Genomic DNA, 23,183 nt, shown 5'->3' on the forward strand with positions numbered 1-23,183 from the left:
CGCAAAGGACCATAAATGTTCAACCGAACTTATCTCTCGTACACTCGTAAACTCGTAACGCCGACTCATTAGATGTTAGTGATGAATGGCTTGTAAAATATTATTTTTGTGCATCCAGAGGGGACTTTACTGCTTAATTGCCTACTCAGTCAGAAGTAGCAGCTGTTGGCAAGGGTTATTTTGCGTTGGATTTCGAGGCTGACGTTGCTTTTGTTGTTAATACTGGTTCCAAGATAGACGAAATTATCTACGACTTCGAAGTTATGACTGTCAACAGTGACGTGATAGCCAAGTCGCGAGTGCGATAACTGTTTGGTCGATGACAGCAGTTATTTCATATTGTCCTCATTCACTACCAGACCTATTTGCCTCGCTTCCTTATACAGTCTGGAGAAACCAGAACTAACGGCACGGTTGTTGAGGTCAATGATATTACTCTTATAGCAGATTCTACCCTTCTACCTTCCCTATTCAGATCTGAAGTTCAAATTATTTTGTTTTAGAATTAGACTGAAGTAGTTGCAAGAAGTACTTTCATAGGTAGCAGCCTTGTCTGAAACCTCATTTGGTATTGAACGGCTCAGGGAAGTCCTTCCCGATCCTGATGGAGCTTCTGGTGTTACTTAACGTAAGTTTACACATCCGTTTGAGATTTGGCGCTGGGTCAATTTCTTTTCAGTTGTTGATTTTCCAAACTTAAAGTCACACTAATAAGGTCCAATCAGTTTGTTGACAGTGGGCTTTAATCTTCCACACAGTATACTCGTTAGAACCTTATATGGAATATTGCGAAGCTTAGTTGGCGCACACTGTGGGGTCCCCCCTTTAAATTTAAATTCCAATCGTCAAGTATGCTTTCGTCCGGCCACATTCTACAAAGAAAGAGTTTGAATAGCTCGGCCGGCATCCATCGATCCCTGCCGCTTTTTTATTTTTCAGACGGGTAATTGCGATTCGCACTTCTTTATGTATTACTTCATTGAGAACCACCCGTTTCGTACCGATGTTTTCGCAGTAAGCCCTACTTTTATAACGATTGTTTCGCTAAAGTAATTTATGATTTTTTTTTTTTTAAAGAAAACTAGAATAAATGGTTAGTTGTAGACGTGTGAGTAAGTAGATAAGTTAAAAATATATTTATATTTAAAAAAATTCGTTTAAATCTTATGCAATTAATATTACAAAAAGTAATAAACTCAAAAAATTACACTCATACATATATGCATTTATATATATATATATGTAAATTTTTTCTTTGTAACAATTTTCGTTTTAAATTTGCCGCTTGTCATGCATGTACAGACAAATGTTTTACATGCAAATGCATGTGTGTTGCACATGAAACTGCATGTTCTGCATTTACACTTAATTCACATAAATTTGACTACTTTGAATTGTCTAGAGAAGTTGGAGTATAATATTATTCGATAATTGAATATTTAAATGGCACATTCATGATCATACGATTTTTTTTTTTATTGTTTTCACTTAAGTTAAAAATTTAATATTTATTTTTTTGCCTACTGCGATTTGTTTCTTTTGACTTTTGCTCCAGTTTCCACGTGTTTTTAATGAAAGTGCTGCAGACAAAGTTTCTTTTTATTAAGTTTTACTCCTAATGCTTATATGTAATGTGATGTTTAAATTTTTTATTTTTTTTTTGTTTTATAAATATACATATTCGTGTCTATGACCTTTGTGAAGTTGTTGTGGCGTTAATTAAAACCATCGTATAATATAATATTAAAGATTTTCTTATAACCAATATTTTTATGAGAATTTTTCTCTAAGTTAAAAAAAATAACACAATGCAACCATTTTTCGATCAAAAAGCTGTCATCTTGCAGGCCAATAGAAACTTAACCCCAGACTCCGTTTGACATTTATTCATGCTTAGCTCTCAGATGTGCCTCTGTTTGCTTCCCATCAGCTGATAGGTTCTCTACCCCCCTCCCTTTACGATGACTAAAACTAACTTAACCTTCAAAGAAAAGGCAATTTTATGGCCTTCTCACTCTTTAAATACAATTTCACATTTGCTTTTTGAATTCGCTTTCTAACCTTAAATGGCATAGCTTTCCAGTATATCAGCTTAGACCAGGAAAAGTGTCATAGGAAAATGAAAAATATATCGGAAAAAATTATATACATAAGCATCAATATTCTCTCCTCTCGTTTTTTCGAGGCTTATTGAAAAATTCTTCCACTCGTTTAAATCAATTTCGAAATTTTTTACATTTAACTTTTTTACGAGTATTTTTTCTCAGTTGTACTTTTTTAATTTTGCTTTATTTTGATATTTTTGTATCTTTTAGAGATTAAAAACAATTTCATTCATTGCGTTCTCGTGTTATATCTCCACATATATACACTCCACTTAAATTTTTTTTTATACTAATTTTGATCAAATTGTTTGCATACTGTTGTTTTGAACTGAAGACGACGTTCCAGAATTTTGTCCGAAAAGGCACATATTTGTATTAACTTTTCACCTGATCATTACTAATGATCCTATATACATATGCATGAAGAACTAACTCATCACTTGACTCTATGTCTGTTTAAATTATTAATGTTTTTGAAAATTTCTTTGTAATCATGTTTAACGGTTATTTTCCTCACATAAAACCTATTGAACAAACTTATTTCAATAGCCGTTACAACGTATGCCACTGTAAGTACCATTCATACGCCCATAGGTGTAACCTCTTCCATCGTATGCGGAGCCGTAACCTGATCGCAAATTCAAAGGCATTTGATAAGGCGACGAGGGCGAGCTGCTGGCCGATCTGGCAGCACTATATTCGAAAGGCATCACATAAGGATTGAGGGCGTTGCGGCCGTACATCCACATATCGCGGTGGTTACTGTTAGCACTAATGGGGTATTGGTACGACTGGGCTCGTTGGTACGGGTGTGCGGGATGTATTGGCGGATGTGGGTAGTGTGGATACAGTCGTTGATGAAGCGATTGGTAATTGCTATTTTCTGCATATCTCCGATTAATATAGTCTTGTTGTGCATATTGTTGTTGTTGTTGTTGTTGCTGCTGTTGCTCCTTGTATTGTTGTAACTGATTAAGTTCGTGTTGTTCCTGATCCTGTTTAATTTGTAACTGGTATTGCTGCTGTTGTTGATGTTGGTGAGCTTGTTGCCATGGTTCCTCGACATCTAGAGGCTCGTAGTTGTCAGTGAAGCTGTGACAGTCCGGCGGACTCAATAGAAATGTCTCGAAAAAACGACCGATTTCAGTGGAGCCAAAGGCTTGTTGGAAGCCAGGCAGCGGAGTCATATCCTGTTTAAAGACAGATTTTGAATATAAGTATATAAAAAAAATAAAAAATAGTGCGTTAAATTATTTAGCGATTTTAAAATAAAAAAATATCTAAAAAAGAAAAAACTGAGAACCAGAAACGATGGTTTTGAAAATTCGAATATCGCAATTTCTTACGAATATAAACAGAGAAACCCTGAGCAAACTACCTACCCTCTTCTCCTTCGTAGTGTCGCTCGCATCGCCTCCCACATTATCCTTTTGCCACTTGCCTGAAATGGGGTTCAATTTCCGTTTCGATTTTCTGCTTGGTATGAGGTCACATTCCATAATGCGATTTTTGTTCGTGCGTATTGACGCAGCAGCTGCTGCCGCCGCCGCCGCAACTGCAGCCGCTGCCGCTGCAGCAGCCGCTGACGTCGGAGCTTTTAATTGCGTCAGTGGTGGTGGCACATGGGCATATGGATTCATGTTTGCGATGCTGGTTGTACGACAATAATCGATTGGTGAATTTTGCGGTGGAGCTGGTGGCACGGGCGGAGACGGTAGTTCTTGTTCTTGCAACGCAGTAGGCTCCAAATGTGGTTGACTTTGTGGTGTGGTCGGTGGCGGGGCGCGTTTGTTATTATTACTGCCAGCGGTGCCTTCAACAATTTCTCCTACAGCGTGAACACTTTCCAGATGGTGCTTATGAGTTTGCTGCTGGTGGGGAGGCTGCTCCTTACCTTCTTTAGATTCACTTTTAATTTCTATATTTCTGCAAATTCCCTAAAAGTGCAACGGTAGATAATATTAGTACATTTTGGTAAACATAATAGGACTTTAGGGTTACATGGGTTTACGGGTTTCAAAAAATCCAATTTCTTTTTATTATCCTATTAAATTCTACAACACCTCTAGAGTACTATCCTAAATTTTCAAGTTGATCTTAGTAATAGTTTCTGAGATACAGTCTGGAGAACTAAGCTACGTGCGCCGTCTTCAAACGTGTTTTTCTCGAAAGTGTGTTTTTTGAGTCGGTTGGCAAGATTTATCGAGAACTACTGAACCGATCTTCACGAAATTTTACACAATTCTTTGAGATACAATAATTAAAGGCTTCGACGAAGGTTTTTTTCGATTTAAATTCGCTTCCGCAGCCGCCTTACAGCCCACATGGAGCCCCCCCCGCACTTTTTTTTTGTTTCCTTGCCTGAAAAGGCCGATGAAAAGTAAGCATTTTGAGAAGACGGAGGGGATCCTCTCAAGGATATTCCGGAGAATCCCTTACGTGACGTCTTCTTGGCGTGGAAATCGCGCTGGCTGGATTGGTTCAAAAAAATTTTTTTTTTAAATCGATTCAATCCTAATGCTTTCCGGGTATACCTGTATAAAAAATTTTAATAACTTTGTATCGCTAGTCATGTAATGTATAATTTAAAAACAGGGCCAAAAAATTGGTTTACTTCCGCTTGATTTTTGTTTTCTTTGCATTATACCCGGTATTATGGCTTTTAAAAGCGGTGTCCATCCAAATTTATTCTCCCTCCTACGCATTTCTCTATGTACTCGTACATATGTACATATAAGACTCTCTTATATTTTTCTCTCTCTTGCGTTTTTAACTCTCTTTTATGTATTTTACACACTGTTACCTACTAGAATGTGTCGGGGCAAAATTGCACGCCGCCTTTTGCCAGTACTCATTGACCTCATGCAATTATGGGCGGGGGTTGGTGAAGTACGTAAACACTTCCGGTCGATACAGCCCTGCTAGAGAGCCCCAACGTGACAATGATTTTTCATGTTTGGCTTTGGCTCTGCCTAGAAAAATACATTCTTCGTTTTTCTCCTGCTTGATAAATATGCTCAGGCGTAAATTTTATGCTCAAAACTAAATGTATCAGAGGGTGTGCCTATTCATATTAGACATGTAAAAACATTCACTATTAGGCGTTGATGTAGTCTATGCAGTTAGGAGCACTGAAATTGTTCCAAAATTAAAGTGAACCTAACATTAGAACATCAATAGAGAAAAAATTTCCATAGGTACAGCTCTTTTTGAACCTATAAGTGAAGTTATTGCGTTTTAAATATCAGTATGTTTGTGTTATCGGTGGAAAAATGAGCATCGAACAAAGAGTCAACATTAAATTTATTTTAAAATTGGTAAAACTTTTACCGAAGCGCTTCAATTTATGAAACAAGTTTATGGCGATGATGGCCTATCCCGTAGCAGAGCGCACAGGTGGTTTCAACGTTTTCAAAGTGGTCGTGAGGACATACGTAAATGACAATCAACATCTGGGCCTATCCAAATCCGTGATCACCGGAAATTCCATCGATACTCTGCGTGAATTCCTCAAAAATCAGCCGAAATCATCATTGAAATTCATGGAAATGGAATTAAACATCTCCAAAACATCGATTTATCGCATTTTGACCGAAGATTTGGGCTTGCGAAAGGTTTGTGCACGATTTGTTCCGCACCAATTGACTGACGACCAAAGATTGCTCAGAATCGTCTCACCGATCGACGCTTGTCACCGATTATTTGACCAAAAATCACTTATTAACCATTAACCACTCCCCGTATTGACCTGATATGGCACCGTGCGACTTCTTCCTTTTCGGAAAAATGCATTAGCCCATGAAAGGAAAGCGTTATGCAGACTTGGAGGCCATTTAGAAGGCTTGCACTGGCATACTGGCGGCTATACCGGCCAACGAGCTAAAACACTCGTCCGACATGCTTTTGGACCTTCCAAAAATATATTGAAGCAGAAGTAGATTATGTTGAATAAAATAAATAGATTTTGCGGAGCAAATCATTTGTTCTGCTTTTTTTAAGTCCTGTTTACTTTGGAACGCTCCTTGTATATACTTATAGTATATTATATATTTTCGAACTCTTACCTCTTGTGTATTTAAAGCTAGCTCATGAAGGGATTCTTTTGTGCGAGTGGCATTTGCAGGTTCCTCTCCATTATTTTGAGTTTCTGTTGAATCAATGTGTAACGATTTAGCCGATACCGAAAGTTTGGTCGATTTGCCTGTTTCCTCTGCTTTGTCGTCTGTAAAGATTCCACAAAAAAGTATGTCATTATTACATTGATAGGATTTATAGGGTAGGGATTTTACTTGAGAGATTTTCATATGTTGCTTTCAGTTGATATACCCACTAACAAATAATCATTTCTTTACTTGGCAGCGGTTAGAATTGAAATTTACTCCATGCATAATTAAAGAAAATGTTCCCATTTAGTTAGAACTTTATTACCAAAAAGCTTGCAAAACCCAATTTTAAAGTTATTTTATATGAATTTAACACTAGTTATTATGCGACATACTACACATTATTGGAAGCGCAAAATTTGCATGAAACATTGTATTGGGCATATGGGACAAATAATCCTACAAAATGCGAGGCGTATATAATTAATTTCTCCATATATCTATATGTATGCGAAGAAAGATTTTCAAAGTTCTACTGTATGCCTCTTGTTCTATAGGGTTTATATGGAGAACGAGTATTGTGTATGCAATGTATATAAAAAAACCAATACTATATAACTTCTCACTTTTATTTTTATTACTCATTCGTCACAGAAATATTCCATTGAGCTGAAGGAGAGCACTGCCTAACTTGTTGCACAAAGCGTGTGCCAGTCTTGTTTATTTCATTAACATCTTCTTATGGATTTCCCTTTACTAAACCTCCCTGCTATTGTGTGCGATAATGAGCATTTAAGAAACATTAAGAGAAAACAAATTTAAGAGCGTCTACTTTGAAAAGAGTTTTATATGTGGGAAAATATGTCTAAAGTAGGTGTGTGTAGTTCGTAGGTACCGCTCAATGCTGAAATGCACTTGGACCAGGCAAAAAAAATAAAACCTGCATTAATACACCCTTCCTTGAGTGGCGAAAAGGCACACACCACTACGCTAAAAGCTCGGTGCGCTCACTGAAAAAAACGACGAGGGAAATCAATAAAAAATTGTATGATTTTTTTATTTTTATTTTTTATTTATTTTTTTTTGGAATTTCAAGATGTAGAATTTTTTCAAGACAAAATATTATATAACAATAATAGGCGGAGAGGAAGTCGCTGTACAGTGGTTATAAGGCGATAATGACGAGTTCTCACAACTTTTAGCAAAATATTGGCTTATGTTGGGAAGATTTTGATATTTATTATATACCAGGAGGTGCCATATGTAGAAGTCCACGCAAATTAGGACAGTTCTTTGAGCGCCACTCTCTTGGGAATGGCCAGAAACGACTGTTTTACATATGCTCACATATAGCTCACGACTTCCGGTCTTGGCCAAGTATCCTCTGAATAGCCAAAAAACTTCCGTTTGAAGTCAAACTAAAGTGAGCAGGCGAATCATCCTTCTACAGTGATGTGTTCTGGGTTTGGACACAACGGCCTCGGATGGGTTGTTATAAACTTCGCTGTAACCGTATAAGCGGTGTCTACGCCAATAAAAAAGAAGAAGATATGCGCCTATATGTACGGATACACGCACCATCTAGTGTTAGTATAAATTCAGATGGACTCTAATTTTTTTGGCCATCACATTGCTGAAAAGCCAGAAAGTGCGCAAAACTGATAACTTTCGCATGTATACTATATATACATATGTATGATGTATGTGTATTAGGGTGTGCGTTATTTCCCAAGTAGACTACGTTTTTTGGAAAACGCCGCCAATAAGGATCCATTTATATCATTTTGCTTTTCCCATGTATACAAGTTGAGAGTTTTTAATATTTTAAATTAAGCAAGTAATTCTATAACCTTGAAAAAGCGCTGGACTAATACATAATTTTCTGCTCTATTTTGTTTGTTTGTTTCGATTGATCTTTTGTTTATTAAAAATATTCCCTTAAAAGTTATATCGTAAAAACAAAGTATCATCAAAAAAAAATCGAAATTGAGTTTTTATTGTTTACCATTCACTACATCATATTATATATATAGTATGTAGCATCAAATTATCAACTTAAGCTAACATATAAAACAAATATAAATATAAAGATTTTATAACCAAAACTCAAATTAGAGGTTTCTATTATATCGCTATTATATTGCTTCGCCTGTAAGCTTATGAGAAGTGATGTTACGTTATTTTGCATTTTAGGTGACCAAATGGAGTAAAAGTTGTACATCAAATGATATGTGCATTCATACCAGACATTCCTACGTTTTTTGTGTTGCTCATACGACATGGTGTACTATATGAATGTAGTACATTTGATGCATGACTTTAACTACGTATAACATTTAAAGCAATGACTATCTGAAAAGAATCATTCGTAACTTTTTTATTTTTATAGAGCGAAAAATTGTGTTTCGGAATATCGTTTTTCAAAGTTTTTGTTTTGTCAATTTTCTTTGGAGTTAAAGAATTACGTTGCAACCTAATCTTTATGGTAAAAACTGAAACTGCAGAGGGTGTTTGTAAAACAACAACCAACTTAGTTAATAACAGACACCCTAATGTATATATATACATCTGTACATACATGTAGTGTATAGGTACACATGTAAGTTCAAGCATCAACGTTCTGCGAATATTGATTAACTCTCACAGCAGTTGCTGCAAAGCCACAGCAAGCGAAGTGGCGTTGGTGGCAACATCTCTGATAAACGCTCAGATGAACGAGTGTTTGTGGCAATGAATGCCTGTTTAGCTGGGCTGGATTCATGCATATGTGTGTGTAAATAGATGGCTATCGCGATTTGTACTTATTCAGTGAAGGCAAACAAGCGTTTTAAAAGATTCTCCACAGTGTAGACGTAATATCACTTTCTTCCCAGGGACTGGGTTCCATTACTCATTCGAGGCATTAGTAGATTGTAGACAACTACGCTCGTCATGTTTTATGACAGGACGTCATTATCGCCAACACCAACAATGTTGCCATCACAACCACCAACTGAGCAGGTCGAATGATTCAGAGCTACTTTTTCCTTAACCAATTTTGTATACTTATCTCAACGCATAGACTTAGATACATACATATATTGGTTATCAAAGATTGAGGCACAATAAGTAAAGTGAAGTTTTTTTTTTATGGAACAAGAAAAATTTTAAACAAAAATATTACATACATGTGTGTATGTTATTGGACTCCAAGACAGTGGTCATTGCTTTTGACAGTAAACCAAAGCTTTTGCCGCCAAAGTAACGGTTTTCTTTTTGCTAAGGTTTCATTCTCTTATGTATGTGAATACGTGTGTAAAATGTTGGCGAAAGACACACTGTCATCGGTAGAATTTACACGTACACATGAATATATACAATTAGGCAAAAGAGCTTGCCACAGTGCGGCAACAAAATTATTTCAGTGTAAGACTATGTTGCAAAATGCTTTTAAAAACTGCCGTTCCTTTCATATTTCTGTCTCTACACTTTTCTGTCATCGATTTTGTCGCCATATGCAGCCATCAACATAGCCCGCAAGCCACCAACACAGCCCCCAAGCGCTTTGTTCCCTTCCGATATACTGAATCCACTTCGCGTTTGACAAGCTCCACGTAAAGAAGTTCCTAAAAGTTCATTTACATGGCGTGATGACGTTAAGCCAAATCGCCGCCTTTGTGGGTGTTTTTCCTTCCTTCATTTGAGTCGCTCGCACGTGCACCTGTCGATGAATGGGCTGTCTTAATGTCAATATGGACGTTTGCCATTGCTCTAAGTAAATAGAACTTGCCATATTGCGATATCGACTTTTACGCACATATGTACTGGTATATATATATGAATGGACAAACTGTCGATGCATTCAACAGACCGCCGCAGAGTTCAAAGCTGTTTATTGATTAACACAGGAAACGATCAGCAAAGGTACTACGTATGCATATGTTAAATGGAAAGCAACACAGCAAGTTTTGCGTATAAACTCGTTTTGATGCCAACGAAAGGAGGATGGGAATAAGAAGAATTGTATGCTTTAAAAAAAATTATTGAAATATATATATAATCATATTTTTTTACAAAATAGCCATTTTCGAGACATTTTCTTTAATACATCAAGATAGTTTCTACCCAATGGAATAGGGAGTCATGTGTAACGATTCACGCAGGGGAGGAAAGTTCTCTGAGCGCCATTCATTTGGCAGTGGCCAGAAACGATTATTTTACATATGGCTCAAATAGCTCACGACTTCCTTTTAATCGACGATTAACAGTCAGAGATCTTACTAGCATCATTGGAATATCGGAAGTCAGTGAAAACCATTTTGAAACATTATTTGGGCCTAAGACAAGTGAAAGTACGTTTGGTTTCAAAAACACAAAATTTTTCGAAACACAGCGTCGCGTTAACGGATGTGAAGCAATGCTTTCCGATTACCAGGATGTCATGGAGTGAGCCAAAGCCGAAAAATAAAATCAAAGCAGGTTAAAAATCAAAGTACTGCAAGAAGGATACTATTCGGGTGTTACGTCATTTGCGCTATTCGTAAACAGAGGTCAGAATTATGGGCCCAAAGCTTTTGCCTCGATCGAGGGCAGCTAGGAACACAATTCCCCAAAGCTGCCCATACTTTGGCTCATTTAAGGGTTGTTTGAAGTAGTGACCTTTAGAGGAATCCCGCAGATCTTGGAAAACTACGCAACACAGGGCATTACACAAAGTTACTTTAGTTGTTTAGTGTTACTTTAGTGTTTATGGAGAGACTAAAAAGCTTCTACTTCGAGACAAAAGGGAACTTAAAATTACACCTTCAAAAAATTGAAAAAATGGATGCGGTGTGATGCAGGTTATGCGCGGAGGGTGATGTAATGCTGGAAAATTAGTTTAGCGAATCCCAGCCTTTAGTCAGATAAGGTCGGATATATTCCAAGGCGCTCAATACGCCAACTTCAAGAGGAAGCTGTGTTGGAAAAAATTAGATATTTTACCGAACCAACTGAGTTGCTTGATAAAGTTTACTTTGGTTACCTCTCGGGTGGTAATGGGACTAACCCAAGTGCCTGCGATCCGCCGTTCCTGCGCCTTTATTTTCAACCAATACAAATTTCGAAATAAATAAGGTATCAATGACTAAATGATATGCCCTAAATGATGTTAAATCTGCTATAAGTGTTTTTCATGTTTCATATAATCACTCACCACATTGTTTCGTTTCCTCATTAAAGAACTTTCGGTCTATATCTGGTTCTTTCGTATTGACTGAGTTTTTCTCACTTATCCTACCAGGCACTGCAAGCCCCACATTAATATCACTTTCAACGATTTCCTGATTGGATTTTAAAAATTCATTTTCGTTGAGAGGCGCACAAGCTGTAATCTCTTCTTTTTCTCTACCGAAATCTTCGAAATCCCTTATATCCGCGCATTGGTATGACACTCCCGAGGATGAGCCCACCGACATTGGATATTCACCGTTGTAAACTGGTGTACTTTGTGTGCTATCACTGCGGGCGCGAGTACTACAGCTGCTGATGCTGATACCACTATCCGTGCCGGTGGCGCTTATTAATGGCGGTGAAGTGGTCAGGCATTCGCTACTCGCCGTTTGTCGCGGTGTGAATGCACCGTTACTATTGCTGAGTGAAAGAGACGTACCAGCTTGAAGATGTTTCTCCTCATGACAATCTCGTGGGCTATCTTGTGCGTCTTCACTCACCGTTGGCAACTCGGAAGAAGTGCAGGACGAAGATTGTATTTGCAATCCAGGCAATCGCTGAGCTTGTGGTGCGCTCTGTTGAGATTTTGACATATTTGCGGCATGCAATTCTTCGTTGGATAATGTTGGCGCGCGAGTAGGCGAACTGAGAGACTGCCGGTACTGGTGTTTTAACTGTGAATAAGTATTGCAATCAGCTGACGGTGGCCGAGACACGCTTCGTGCGATCTGCGTGGCAGCTGGAGACGGTGGAGATTGGATTGGAGTTGCAGGTGGAGACCTGCTACTATTTAATTGCATCAACAAATGCGGCGTTTCGCCCGTTACTTGCCTGTATGTTGGCTGTGTTGTAGCGAGGGCGTCAGCGTAATGTCGCAATTGCGATTCATTGCCCCCAAATGCGGTTTGTTGATGCGGCAGTTGTGCTTGCGGTGACGGTTGCTGCTGTTGCCGTAAATGTGGTTGCAGTTGCGGTTGGGTGTGTGGCGCCGACGCAAATGGTTGTGTCAATACAGAACGCTGCTGTTGCAATGTCATGGTGTTTGGTTGAAAGGCCTCACTGCGGGGCGGATAATGCAAAACACTGGATGGTATCAATTGTTGGCCAGCAGGTGTATACATGCCACGCAATGAATGCTGCGGCAGACTATGCGGATAGGGAAAATATCGTGCACGATTACTGTAAATAGTCGAAATTGGTCCACTGGACACATTATGATTGGGGCCATCACCAATTAGCCTACTGTTGAAAGTGTTATTATAATGACGATGTTGTTGTTGTTGTTGTTGTTGATACTGTAACTGCTCAGCTGAGTAATGTTGTTGGTGAATTGCTTGTCGTGAGGCATTGAATTGTGCGGCATCGCCAAAATTCCCATAGCCAGAGGCATATGCTTGTGGCTGCGGTGAAGCTGCTTCGGCCGAATACCTCATATTGGAAGCCTGTGGCTCTGGATATTCCTTAGTCAAACTTTGTCTTTGGAGCGTTGTTGGGAAGTTCATAGTTGAGGCTCGGTTTCTCAGTTACATATACTAATAAATTTGTTGATCAGCGCCTGTGGTTTAAATGTTTACGGTGCTAACATAAACATATTTTCTCTACTCTGAATATGAGATTTTCCAACTGATCCCCGTGGAAGCTAAACAATAATCAATCTGAGCACTCAATTTGTTGTGTTGTTTTTTCGATTTATTCTCTTATATTTTAGTGTAATCAGTGCTGCGTCTATATTATCTTATCTGTGTAATTTCACCTTTTGAACATAAAGCCACTACACCAACCCTAGCTTTGTGTTCTTCTTTTTCGCCCTGATTTGTATATGTAAGACGTTTACATTCTTGTGTTGCATACGAAAACTATGCTTGCCACTTTCCTCCGTATCTCTATCTGCCATTACGTACCTCCCTCAGGTATCACAGTTCCATCATTGTTCGTTTTGTCTGTAGAGTCTTTCATTTAGCGCTATTCGCACAATGTTTGGTTGCTTCAATTTTCTTGTATGGTCTTTTGTTTGCCTACATTGATGAACAAAAGAGAGACTCTCCCAACTAGAAGTCGCTTTTTTCGTAGTGAAATTGACCATTGTACTCGTTTATACTCTATTCACTCCTATTCATGTCAGTTCAGTGACGTTGCCGTTTAATTCCATTGACTTTCGTGAAATCAAGTGAGTTTTTCAAAGTTTTGATTACAAATGGGTTTCTTTGTGCATATTTGAAAAGGTTTTTCCTGGAAAGTAAAGAGAAAAAATATTGTTAATAAAAATGTACGTAACATGCGTGATTCATGTAATGGAGCTGGCAAAACAATTTTAAAATGAAATAAAAACAAGATAAAACTTAAATTCCACCTACTTCGAAGATTTAATATCTTTACATGTGCGGTTTTTTATCTTTATTTTTATCTGTCAGTTTATATGGCAGCATGGTGGACCGATAATTTCTTCAGATATTTTACTTTACCCTTGGACTATAAGTTACTATAAGTTTATCATACAGGGACTGGATTTGGATCGACCAGTTTGTAAACTGTTATATGCTATAGGCTCCGGTTGAAAAATTTGTTTGGTGATCGTATCATTGCACTGGTATCTTGTCCAATAACATTTTTTTCCTTACAAAAACTTGACTTTGAGCGGTCAGTTTGTATGCCACCTATAATGATCTGATCTAAAAAAATTTTTTCGAAAATCGTGCACAATACAATAAAATAATCCACCTCGAATTTCGAGAAGATATCTCGTTAAATATAAGGGTTATCCATACAATGACTTGATTTTGAATATTCAGTTTGTATGACAGCTATATGCTAAGTTCGATATAAGTGATTCCCACAAATGACCAGTTTATTGGTGAGCACATGTGCAAAATTTCAGATCAATATCTAAATATCCGAGGGACAAGTTAGCGTATACATGTACAGACTGTTTGCTGTCCTTTGCTTCTTTTGTAAATACTTTAATTCCGAATGTACCATACTAGTTCAGTTTATCATGAAAAGAAGCCAAAAAGTCTCTCCTTAATAAATAATAGTTAGAAGACTTTCCGCAAACCCCATTTATAGGGACGCCGGAATATGTTGTTTACTAAAGCATAACTCATACTATACATATCATAACTTGGGTGATCCAAGTAGAGGCACTTTTTTCAATAGCCTCTTTTGACAGATCACGCGTGAGTCACCTCAAGTTGTCATGCTATTTTTGTCCAGTATTATTTAGTATATCATCATGGAAAGACTTGCGACTGAACAACGTTTATAAGTTCTTCAACTTCATTACAAAAATTCACGTTCTGAAAGGAATGTGTTTCCCGTACTTCGCTCAAATTATCGTCAAGATAATTGGCCCATTGAGCGCACTATTCCCAACACCATCAAATATCTTGAGACCCAGCAATCATTATGGGATAATATTCCACAGGATAGACGATGTCCAGCATGTATTAAAGAAAATATGGCAATCGTAGCTGAGAGCGTATACGAAGACCGTTGAGAGCCGATTCGGCGCCGTTCGCAGCAACTCGGACTGACATCTGAAATTACTTGGCTCATTTTACATCGATATCTGTATTAAAAGCGTACAAAAGACAGCTTGTTCAAGAACTGAAACTGCTCGACCTTCTCAAGCTTCGACCTTGTGGCTCTGAAAAGTTGCAGAAAACCCGACGTTTTCGCCCAAATTTTGTTCAGCGGAGAGGACTATTTCCGGCTTAGTGGGTACGTAAACAAGCAAAATTTTCGCATTTGCGACGAAGAGCAATTCAAGAATTTCCATTTTATCCAAACAAACAATGGTTAGGTTTGTGGTTTGTGGAATCATCGGTCCATATTTCATCAAAAATGAAACCGATGACAACGAAACCGTCAATGACAATTGTTGTCGCGCCATGATAACCGACTATTTGATGAATTGAACCTCGTGACATTTGGTTTCAACAAGCCACTTCCCTCACATCCCATCAATCCAGGAATTTATTGAGAGAACAGCTAATTTCACGTTTTGGGCCACTCGATTAGCCACCAAGATCGTGTTATGTTACTCACTGTTAGATTTCTTCCTGTGGGGATGTTTAAGGTCTAAAGTCTGTGTAAATAATCCTGCCTCGTTTGAGGCCTTGGGGCAAAACATCATGCGTGTTATACCCCCGTCGAAATACTCGAACGAGTCTTCGAGAATTGGACTTAACGGGTGGACCATCTGAGACGTTGCCGCGGCCAACACTTTAGTATAATGGTCCCGAGTTTTTTCTTTAAAAAATTAGGGAGCTTCGAAGTGGATCACCCTTTCATATTACTAATCTGCTACCATTTTTTAATGATTCATGAAGTTCAATAATAGTAAATAAGAGGAAGGAAGAATGCCGAAAAAGTCAATGAAAACTAATAAGATAACTAAGAGATATTATTATATAGATATGTATGTATGRATATGTAAACGTGAATGAAATTATTTTTTAAGAGAAAATAGAGAAATCATGAAGAGAATTCATTGAGGCAGCTTTCAAGCAAAAATATAATAGCAAATCCCACAACTTGTAATAAATTATGCAGTTGTATACATCATTGACACACACCCAAACATGACTAGGCAGACGATAAAGATTGATTCTTCAAGTAGCACCGCTACCAAATAAGCACCCTGGACCTGATATTGTGGACTTCGCAAATAATCGATTAGCCCTTGCAATTTTTAAGTGTATATTTATAAAATACACATATTTTGTTGCTACTTTGTGAAAGGACGTCAAACAATTGTGTGTACTCCTAGTTGCTGTCGTTTCAATCAGCTGTCGGCACGCTATAGTTGTTAACAATGTCGCTGGTGCATCATAAAACGAACAGCGGAACAGCAGCGACGGAAATAAATCAATAAACACCACACTTTACACGCAAAAAATCAAACAAGCGAAATAGAGAAATATGACTAAAGCAGAATGTACAAAAGCATGCATACAAATTGGAGTAGATACATGGTGAACGAGAATGGCCTGGAAGTAAATAGTGTGTAATCATATACAAAATTTAAAAGCATGCTAATCGAGAAACACAAATAATATATACTTAAAACTTGCAGTAAAATCAACTAGTATTAGACTACTGTAAGAACTACTCTTCACTAACTACTTTAGTGTGAACCATAAGACAAGTATCAGCCTGTCTCAGACTATCGTTTTCCATGCAAGTAAGAGGTTTTTACTTGGTGTTGCCCTAAGAGATTCGTTTAGAAAAATGTCAGTCTACCTAAAATACCGACATAAAGTTACGGATTGCAAAAAATCGTTTTTTTTTTTATTATCTCATTAAATTCTACAACACCTTTAGAGTAATGTTCTAAATTTTCAAGTTAATCCGAGTAATAGTTTCGGAGATACTACCTTGAGAACTTGTGCGCTCGAGGCCAGCTGGGTTAAGTGTGTCGTCTTTAAACGCGTTTCTCTCGAAACTTTGTTTTTGAAGTCGGTTTGCGAGATTTCTCGTGAACTCTTCAACCGATCTTCATGAAACTTTAAACAGTTGTTTGAGATACATTTCTTAAAGACTTAGACTAGAAATCAAAGTTTGGGCAGCTTTTTGAATTTTATTTAAAAAAAAAACCAAAAATATTTTTACTATCCATTTTTTATGGTGTTTTTATTAATATCTTGAGAATACAGAAAAAAAATTTACAAAAAAATATAAAAAAAATTAAAATAATAATAATGGTCTGAAAAAAAAATCTAAAGAAATTCTTAATCAGTAAGGATGCTGTTATAGTCCCTATTTTAGGGAACACGAATTTTTAAAATTTTAAAAATCATTTTTTACGTTTTTTTTTTTTGAAATACCCCTTTAATAGTGTACATATGTATGTTTTTAACAATAAAAAATTCTAATAAAATATTTAACTTTAACATAATAAATATTTAACATTTTCGTTTGGGAAATTCTAGAAAAATGCTATACAGTGGGTAAAAAAATAGAATATTTTGAAAGATATTGGCGGCAGTAGTTTTCCTATGAAACTTTGAGTTTTCCGATTTATGATGAAACAGTAGCCTTAAAATAACCAAACTTCAACASTTGAACTCTTTTAAACGGTTCTTCTTCTTCTTTACTGGCCTAGATACCGCGGTTATAGTCGAGTTAGCAACAATGCGCCAGTCGTTTCTTCTCTTCGCTATTTGGCGCCAATTCGAGATACCAAAAGCGGCCAGGTCTTTCTACACCTTGTCTCTCCAACGGAGTGGAGGTCTTCCCTATCCTCTGCTTCCACCGGCGGGTACTGCGTTGAAAAATTTCAGAGTTGTAGTGTTCTCTTCCAACTCTAGATTCGCTAAATTATGCAATGTTGTCCTATATCTTGTACAACTCATTGACTGCAAAGGGCCAAACACTACTAAGGCCGACTCATCACATGTTGTCACAGGACAGGAATGATGATTTCTGAAGACTAGTCCTTGTTCATCGGGAGATCACTTTAACGGAACACCTGTTAACCAGAGTGATTTTACGTTGGCTGAAAACAGTTAGTTAAAAAAAAAAAAAAGAGTACGAGTCCCTTTTTTAGAGTATTTAATTTCCTACAAAGTTTATGAAATGAGCTATTTTTTCTAGTAGTTGGGCGCGTCATATAAATTCTTTTAACTGATATGACAAAAAATAGAAAACTGTAAGCAAGTCCTCCACTCACCTTGGTTCTCACACTCGGAAAGATATTCTTAGAGGACTCTAAGAGTATCAAACGAAATTTTTTTTTTCACCCACCTTAATATGCTTATATACTTTCTCGGAGGTTTGCTGCTTTTGGACTATACATACACACGTGTTTGTATATATAAATATATAAAAAGTTCACAAATAGCAACAACAAAATGGAATACACTAACAACATTTCCTGATACTCCCTTCTTCCAGGCGAGTGTGCCTTTTTACTTATTGAGTGAGATAAAAACGAGAATTAGTTTTTCCAGTTCCATATGGTCGGCTTTTTCACCAGTCAGCACATTTTGCAAAAATCGTGTGAAATGCGCTAAGCCACCCATTACACAAAAATTAGATTCCGGGAATTATTGAGTAAGATGTTAGTTAGGTTTTCTGAATGTGGGTTTAAATGAATTGAACATCTTACTACGGATGGATATTTGCGGTTTTCCGTACTTCCTGTCCAATCTGTAATAGTGTGACCAACCATACATATATTTATCTAAATAAGTGTATTTAGAATTTGGCGCGTTCTGCCTGCCTCAATTGGTTCAGTAAACGTAGGCTTTGTCAACAACTTATCTTTTCGTTAAAGTCATCAGTCAAGATTTAGCGTTTCATTGCTATAAAATGACCTAGTGTGGGACTTCTTAACAACGCTGCAACCATATGCGTAAGCAGTACAGACCTACAATACTATATATGTACATATGTACTTTGCACACTCACATGCATTTGTACATATGTACACTCTTATAAAAGCGCAATTTTTTCGCGGTTAAATTCACGGATAAAAGGGTGTTGTCCGCTTAGAAGTTACAAGCTGTTTGTCGTATATAAGTACGCTAAACTCTATATACGTATGTATGTGTGTATGTGTGTATGTATGTAAGTATACAGGCATATTAAAGTCCTTTAATTCATTTACAACATAATCCCCCAATGATATATTTAGTGCTAGGAGGTGTCATTTATATACACCGTATGCAGTCTGAGGGTATGAAGTAATCATATTTGGTATAAAATAACAATTTCCAACAAACCTAAAGGAGATTAATAAATTTTTGCATACCTCTGTTTATATGTTGAACGGTACTCTGGCGGACTTTATTTCTTCTGTATATTTATGCTGGCACAACATCCGATTTTCACTTTGCACAACATTTGAAATTTTTATCATTTTTACGTTTATAGATTTTCAAAAACATAACCGTTACATTAGCAAATTTTTTATATATTACAAGTATAGCTACGCGCACGTGCACTTGCCAGTTAATATATGGATCGATGTAATTCTATAGACCCGAAATCTCAGCAACCCTTTACTGCCTTCAGCAGACACTTAAGAAATTTTCGAACAGCTCTTCTTTGGTGCCATAAAAAGTTAGAGCATCAAGAAAATTCCGTGAATCTGCCACCACCCACACTTATACACGCACACACACACCCACGGAATTGAGCCCGTTTGTGCGAAACACCTACCACATAGTCGATTAAGCAAAGCACAATGTGTGCGTTTCGTATGCGAAAAGTTTGCGACCGTTGTTTTCAAAAGTACGACGAAGACTGACTCGCAGCTCGTTGGCCCGGCTAAGTGATTGTGCTGGTGGCAGTCGCATTCTCTGTAAGTACACCATGCCATCAGTATGCCGTGTATACAAATATTGGGTAGCGCACCCTAAATGCACAGGCATCAAGTGCACGCCGTAGCTCCAATCGGGCACACCGTTGCGCACGAATCAGCTATTCGTCATGCGTGGACGAGAATTTATATTACATTCATATACATACATAGGCATCAAAGGTTCCCTATAGAGTCATGCGAAAATGCTAAGGACCTCCAATCGACGTTTCGTCTGGCACAGTGGTCTAATCTCATTTTTTACCCATCAAAAATATAAAATTCTTTTTGTGGCTGGCACTTTATGACTGTTCAAAATAAAGAGAAACAGTACAAAAAATAATTGTCCAAGGATGAGGAAGCCATGCAAATGGGTGTGGTAGTGAACGAGGGCAAGATGAAATATCTCCTGTCCTCAAACAAACCGTCGTCGCACTCGTGATTTGGCTCCCACGCACGTCGTAGATGACTTCGTCTATCTTGGAACCAGCATCGACACCAACAACAACGTTAGCCTCGAAATCCAACGCAGAATAACTCTTGCCAACTGGTGCTACTTTGGACTAAGTATACAAGTGAGAAGTAAAGTCCTCTGTCGAGGAACAAAGACCAGACTCTAGAAGTCACTTATTATTCCCGTCCTGCTATATGGTGCAGGGGCATGTTCGATGACAACATCTGATGAGTTGACGTTACGAGTTTTCACTCCAGCTCTGAAATTATTCGATGCAGTACTTGCGGAGAAAAACAGAGGAAGACTTGCACTCCGTTGGGAAGACCAGGTGGAGAAGAACCTGGCTACATTTGGTCAATTGGCGCCAAACTGTGAAAAGAAAGAACGACTGGCGCGCTATAACCGCGTAAACGATGTCTACGCCAATATGGAATAAGAAGAAGAATTGGAAGCAATCAAATTATTGCTTTTCTGGAGTCTTAGTGGGGGGGTGATGCCCACTCTGGTAGTTCATCTACTTCACAGTTGCCAGGAATATCGCTGTGTCCTGGAACCCATTACTGGTTTATCCTTAATTTAGAAGTGGGTACCACATATCAATTCATTCTTTCACTACCTTTGACGAAACCCTATGAGACTTTAGTGATTTATATATATAAATTAATAGCACACTCTTTGTCAGAGCAAGAAGGTTTACTTTATGTTAACTACTGTCATCTCCGTTTGAAAGATTTTTGTGCTTAATTTTGCTGAAAAAACTACAGCACCCACTCGATGATTATCTACTTTGGATCCATTCGTATAGATTTTTATCCCTGCGTCCCTTTATCAGTCTTCTCTCGAAGGGAAGGCATTATTGGAGATCGAATTTAAGTTCAATTCTATAGGATTTCGAAAATTATTCAAAAGTCAACCTATACTTTTCTTTATATTAATATTTCATGATTTGAATATCCAGTCTATACCTAAATAAAGTAAATTTCATATATGTATGTGACCTGGTCTACGAAAAGGTAGCTAACGTGCGAAAACTTGTTTATGATTTTATGAATTCTATCACGTGAAAAAGCATCTCATCTTCCATCCGAATCAATTAAGATTTTTTGAAACCTAAGCCCCCTTTCCGTAGACCAGGTCACATATAGCGATATCACAATAAATCGAGGAGGTTATTGGCCTTATCTATGGGTTGAAAAAGCGGTGGATTCTGATTAATGTAACTTTACATTTTCGTTTTATTTATTTTGAGTTTTTTTAGTGACGGCCTCATGCATGAAATAACCCACTGTGCTATGTAGCCGACCGTGCAAAAAACTTGCACCAACATTCTGACCCGGATTGTGTGTTTCGCATGTTCGGAGCGAAGCCACCGATGATGGCCACGAACGGCTAACGATTTGCAAACGCTCAAATATAAACAAGCCAACGGGTTGGAGGCTGGATGACAACACCGGACTTTACGCACCCGATATATACATGCATACATACATACATCTGTAAATAAAAGATATGAGGCTATAAGAATAAAAGAGATTGCACGCGTTAAGAGAGCGAAAAGCGCTAACTTTTAAGGGAAAACACTTAGGAGGAAAAACGTGCTAATTTCATTATTGTATATGCTCACCACCATTTTTCGTAACATTGTACGTTACAATTGGCCACAATAACAATACGCGGAAGAGGCATGTAAAGACGAAGATAAGCAAAAGAAAATGTAAACCAAAACAGAGAGCAAACAGCTTTTTATGGGGGTTGGAAATTTTTAAATCAATGATGCAACAAAAAAATACCAAAGAGAGAGCTTACCGTTCATTTTTGCAGTACATACATATGTATTGAATAAGTATGGAAGGTCTAAGTTCGGGTGTAACCAAACAATTTAATGCTTGCAATTTGAAACGATCAAACCCGTGGAAATACAAGACAGGCCTTTCCATACTTGAACAAAGTGAGGTTAAGGTTTTAGGAGAGATAAATTTAAAGGCGAAAGGGTGTCCAAGAGATCCCTGACTATAAAGGTAACTAGTTGGTCGACTATTTAGCTAAAGAAGCTTCTGTAACGAAGCCGCTAGCAGCGGAGCCTTTCTTCGCAGTGAGTCCGCGTAAAATTGAAGAAGAGCTCTGGAAAGAGGAAAGGATTAGTAAGTGTAATTTGCACATATTTGGAATCTACTAAACAGATCACTGTCGGTCCTGTGACCTTGTGGCAGTGACACCAGAGAATATAACCCCTTTAATCACACGCATTCGCAAGAAGGAGGAGTCAGGCTAACGGAACGATGCTACCACCCAGAGAAGTTGTCACACTTAGTTGAGCTATTTAACTTCCTTAATGCAACTGGATAAAATAAAGATATGTACATACTGTAGACTACAGTTCGTAGGGACGTTCCCACGACATCCGGTCTAAGTAATCGCAAAAGACCCGGATTTTTAGCCAGCCAAGGACTGTCAAATCGGTAAGATTCCTCAGAAATCTTTCTTCAGGAATGTTTTCGGCCACTACAACAACAACAACAGGTAGGGTTAATCAAATCTAATCTATTGTAAATATGTTAGATCAGTATTCTGCAATAAATCATATCCCAGCTCACGTGTTCCAGTTTTGGGTATTAAAATTCAAAACAGCTCAAACACAACTACTAATATTCTTCAATTATTCCTCGGGATAGGACTATACAAAGTGTAAACATTACTTATACGCACTGGTATACAAATAATTCAACACTGCCGTAGATCTTTTCTAATATACTTGTACATATATACATATGTATACATACACATTGACAGATGTAGCTGATAAAATAAATAAAATAAAAAAAGGAAAAAGGGAAAAATTTAAAATATATTATTGAAATTAAAGGGAACTGTTCCTCAACAAGTGTGCCTTTGTGTTAAAATTTGGTAAAATTGGATAAATATTTCTCCCAGCCTCCGAATGCCTAAAATAAAGATTAATAATTGTTAGTAACTTTAACTTTATTGCCTATTAATTATTTTGCTTTTAATAAATGAAGCAATGAAAACTA

The 23,183-nt window shown here is 37.6% G+C and overlaps 1 protein-coding gene across 1 annotated transcript; it reads right to left on the reverse strand.

The window, feature by feature from the left end:
• Positions 1-2,263: 2,263 nt before the first annotated feature.
• Positions 2,264-19,625, reverse strand: LOC108978280 (box A-binding factor). Its single transcript, XM_018948458.1, has 5 exons — positions 19,152-19,625; positions 11,382-13,627; positions 6,170-6,327; positions 3,488-4,042; positions 2,264-3,295 (listed from the first exon to the last, which is right to left on the reverse strand). The coding sequence occupies exons 2-5, from the start codon at positions 12,898-12,900 to the stop codon at positions 2,648-2,650; spliced, it is 2,880 nt and encodes a 959-aa protein (XP_018804003.1). The 5' UTR covers positions 12,901-13,627; positions 19,152-19,625; the 3' UTR covers positions 2,264-2,647.
• Between the last annotated feature and the right edge of the window lie 3,558 nt (positions 19,626-23,183).

This window comes from Bactrocera latifrons, unplaced genomic scaffold (assembly GCF_001853355.1).
Source record: "Bactrocera latifrons isolate USDA-ARS-PBARC rearing strain unplaced genomic scaffold, ASM185335v1 scaffold_1, whole genome shotgun sequence".
NCBI lineage: Eukaryota > Metazoa > Arthropoda > Insecta > Diptera > Tephritidae > Bactrocera > Bactrocera latifrons.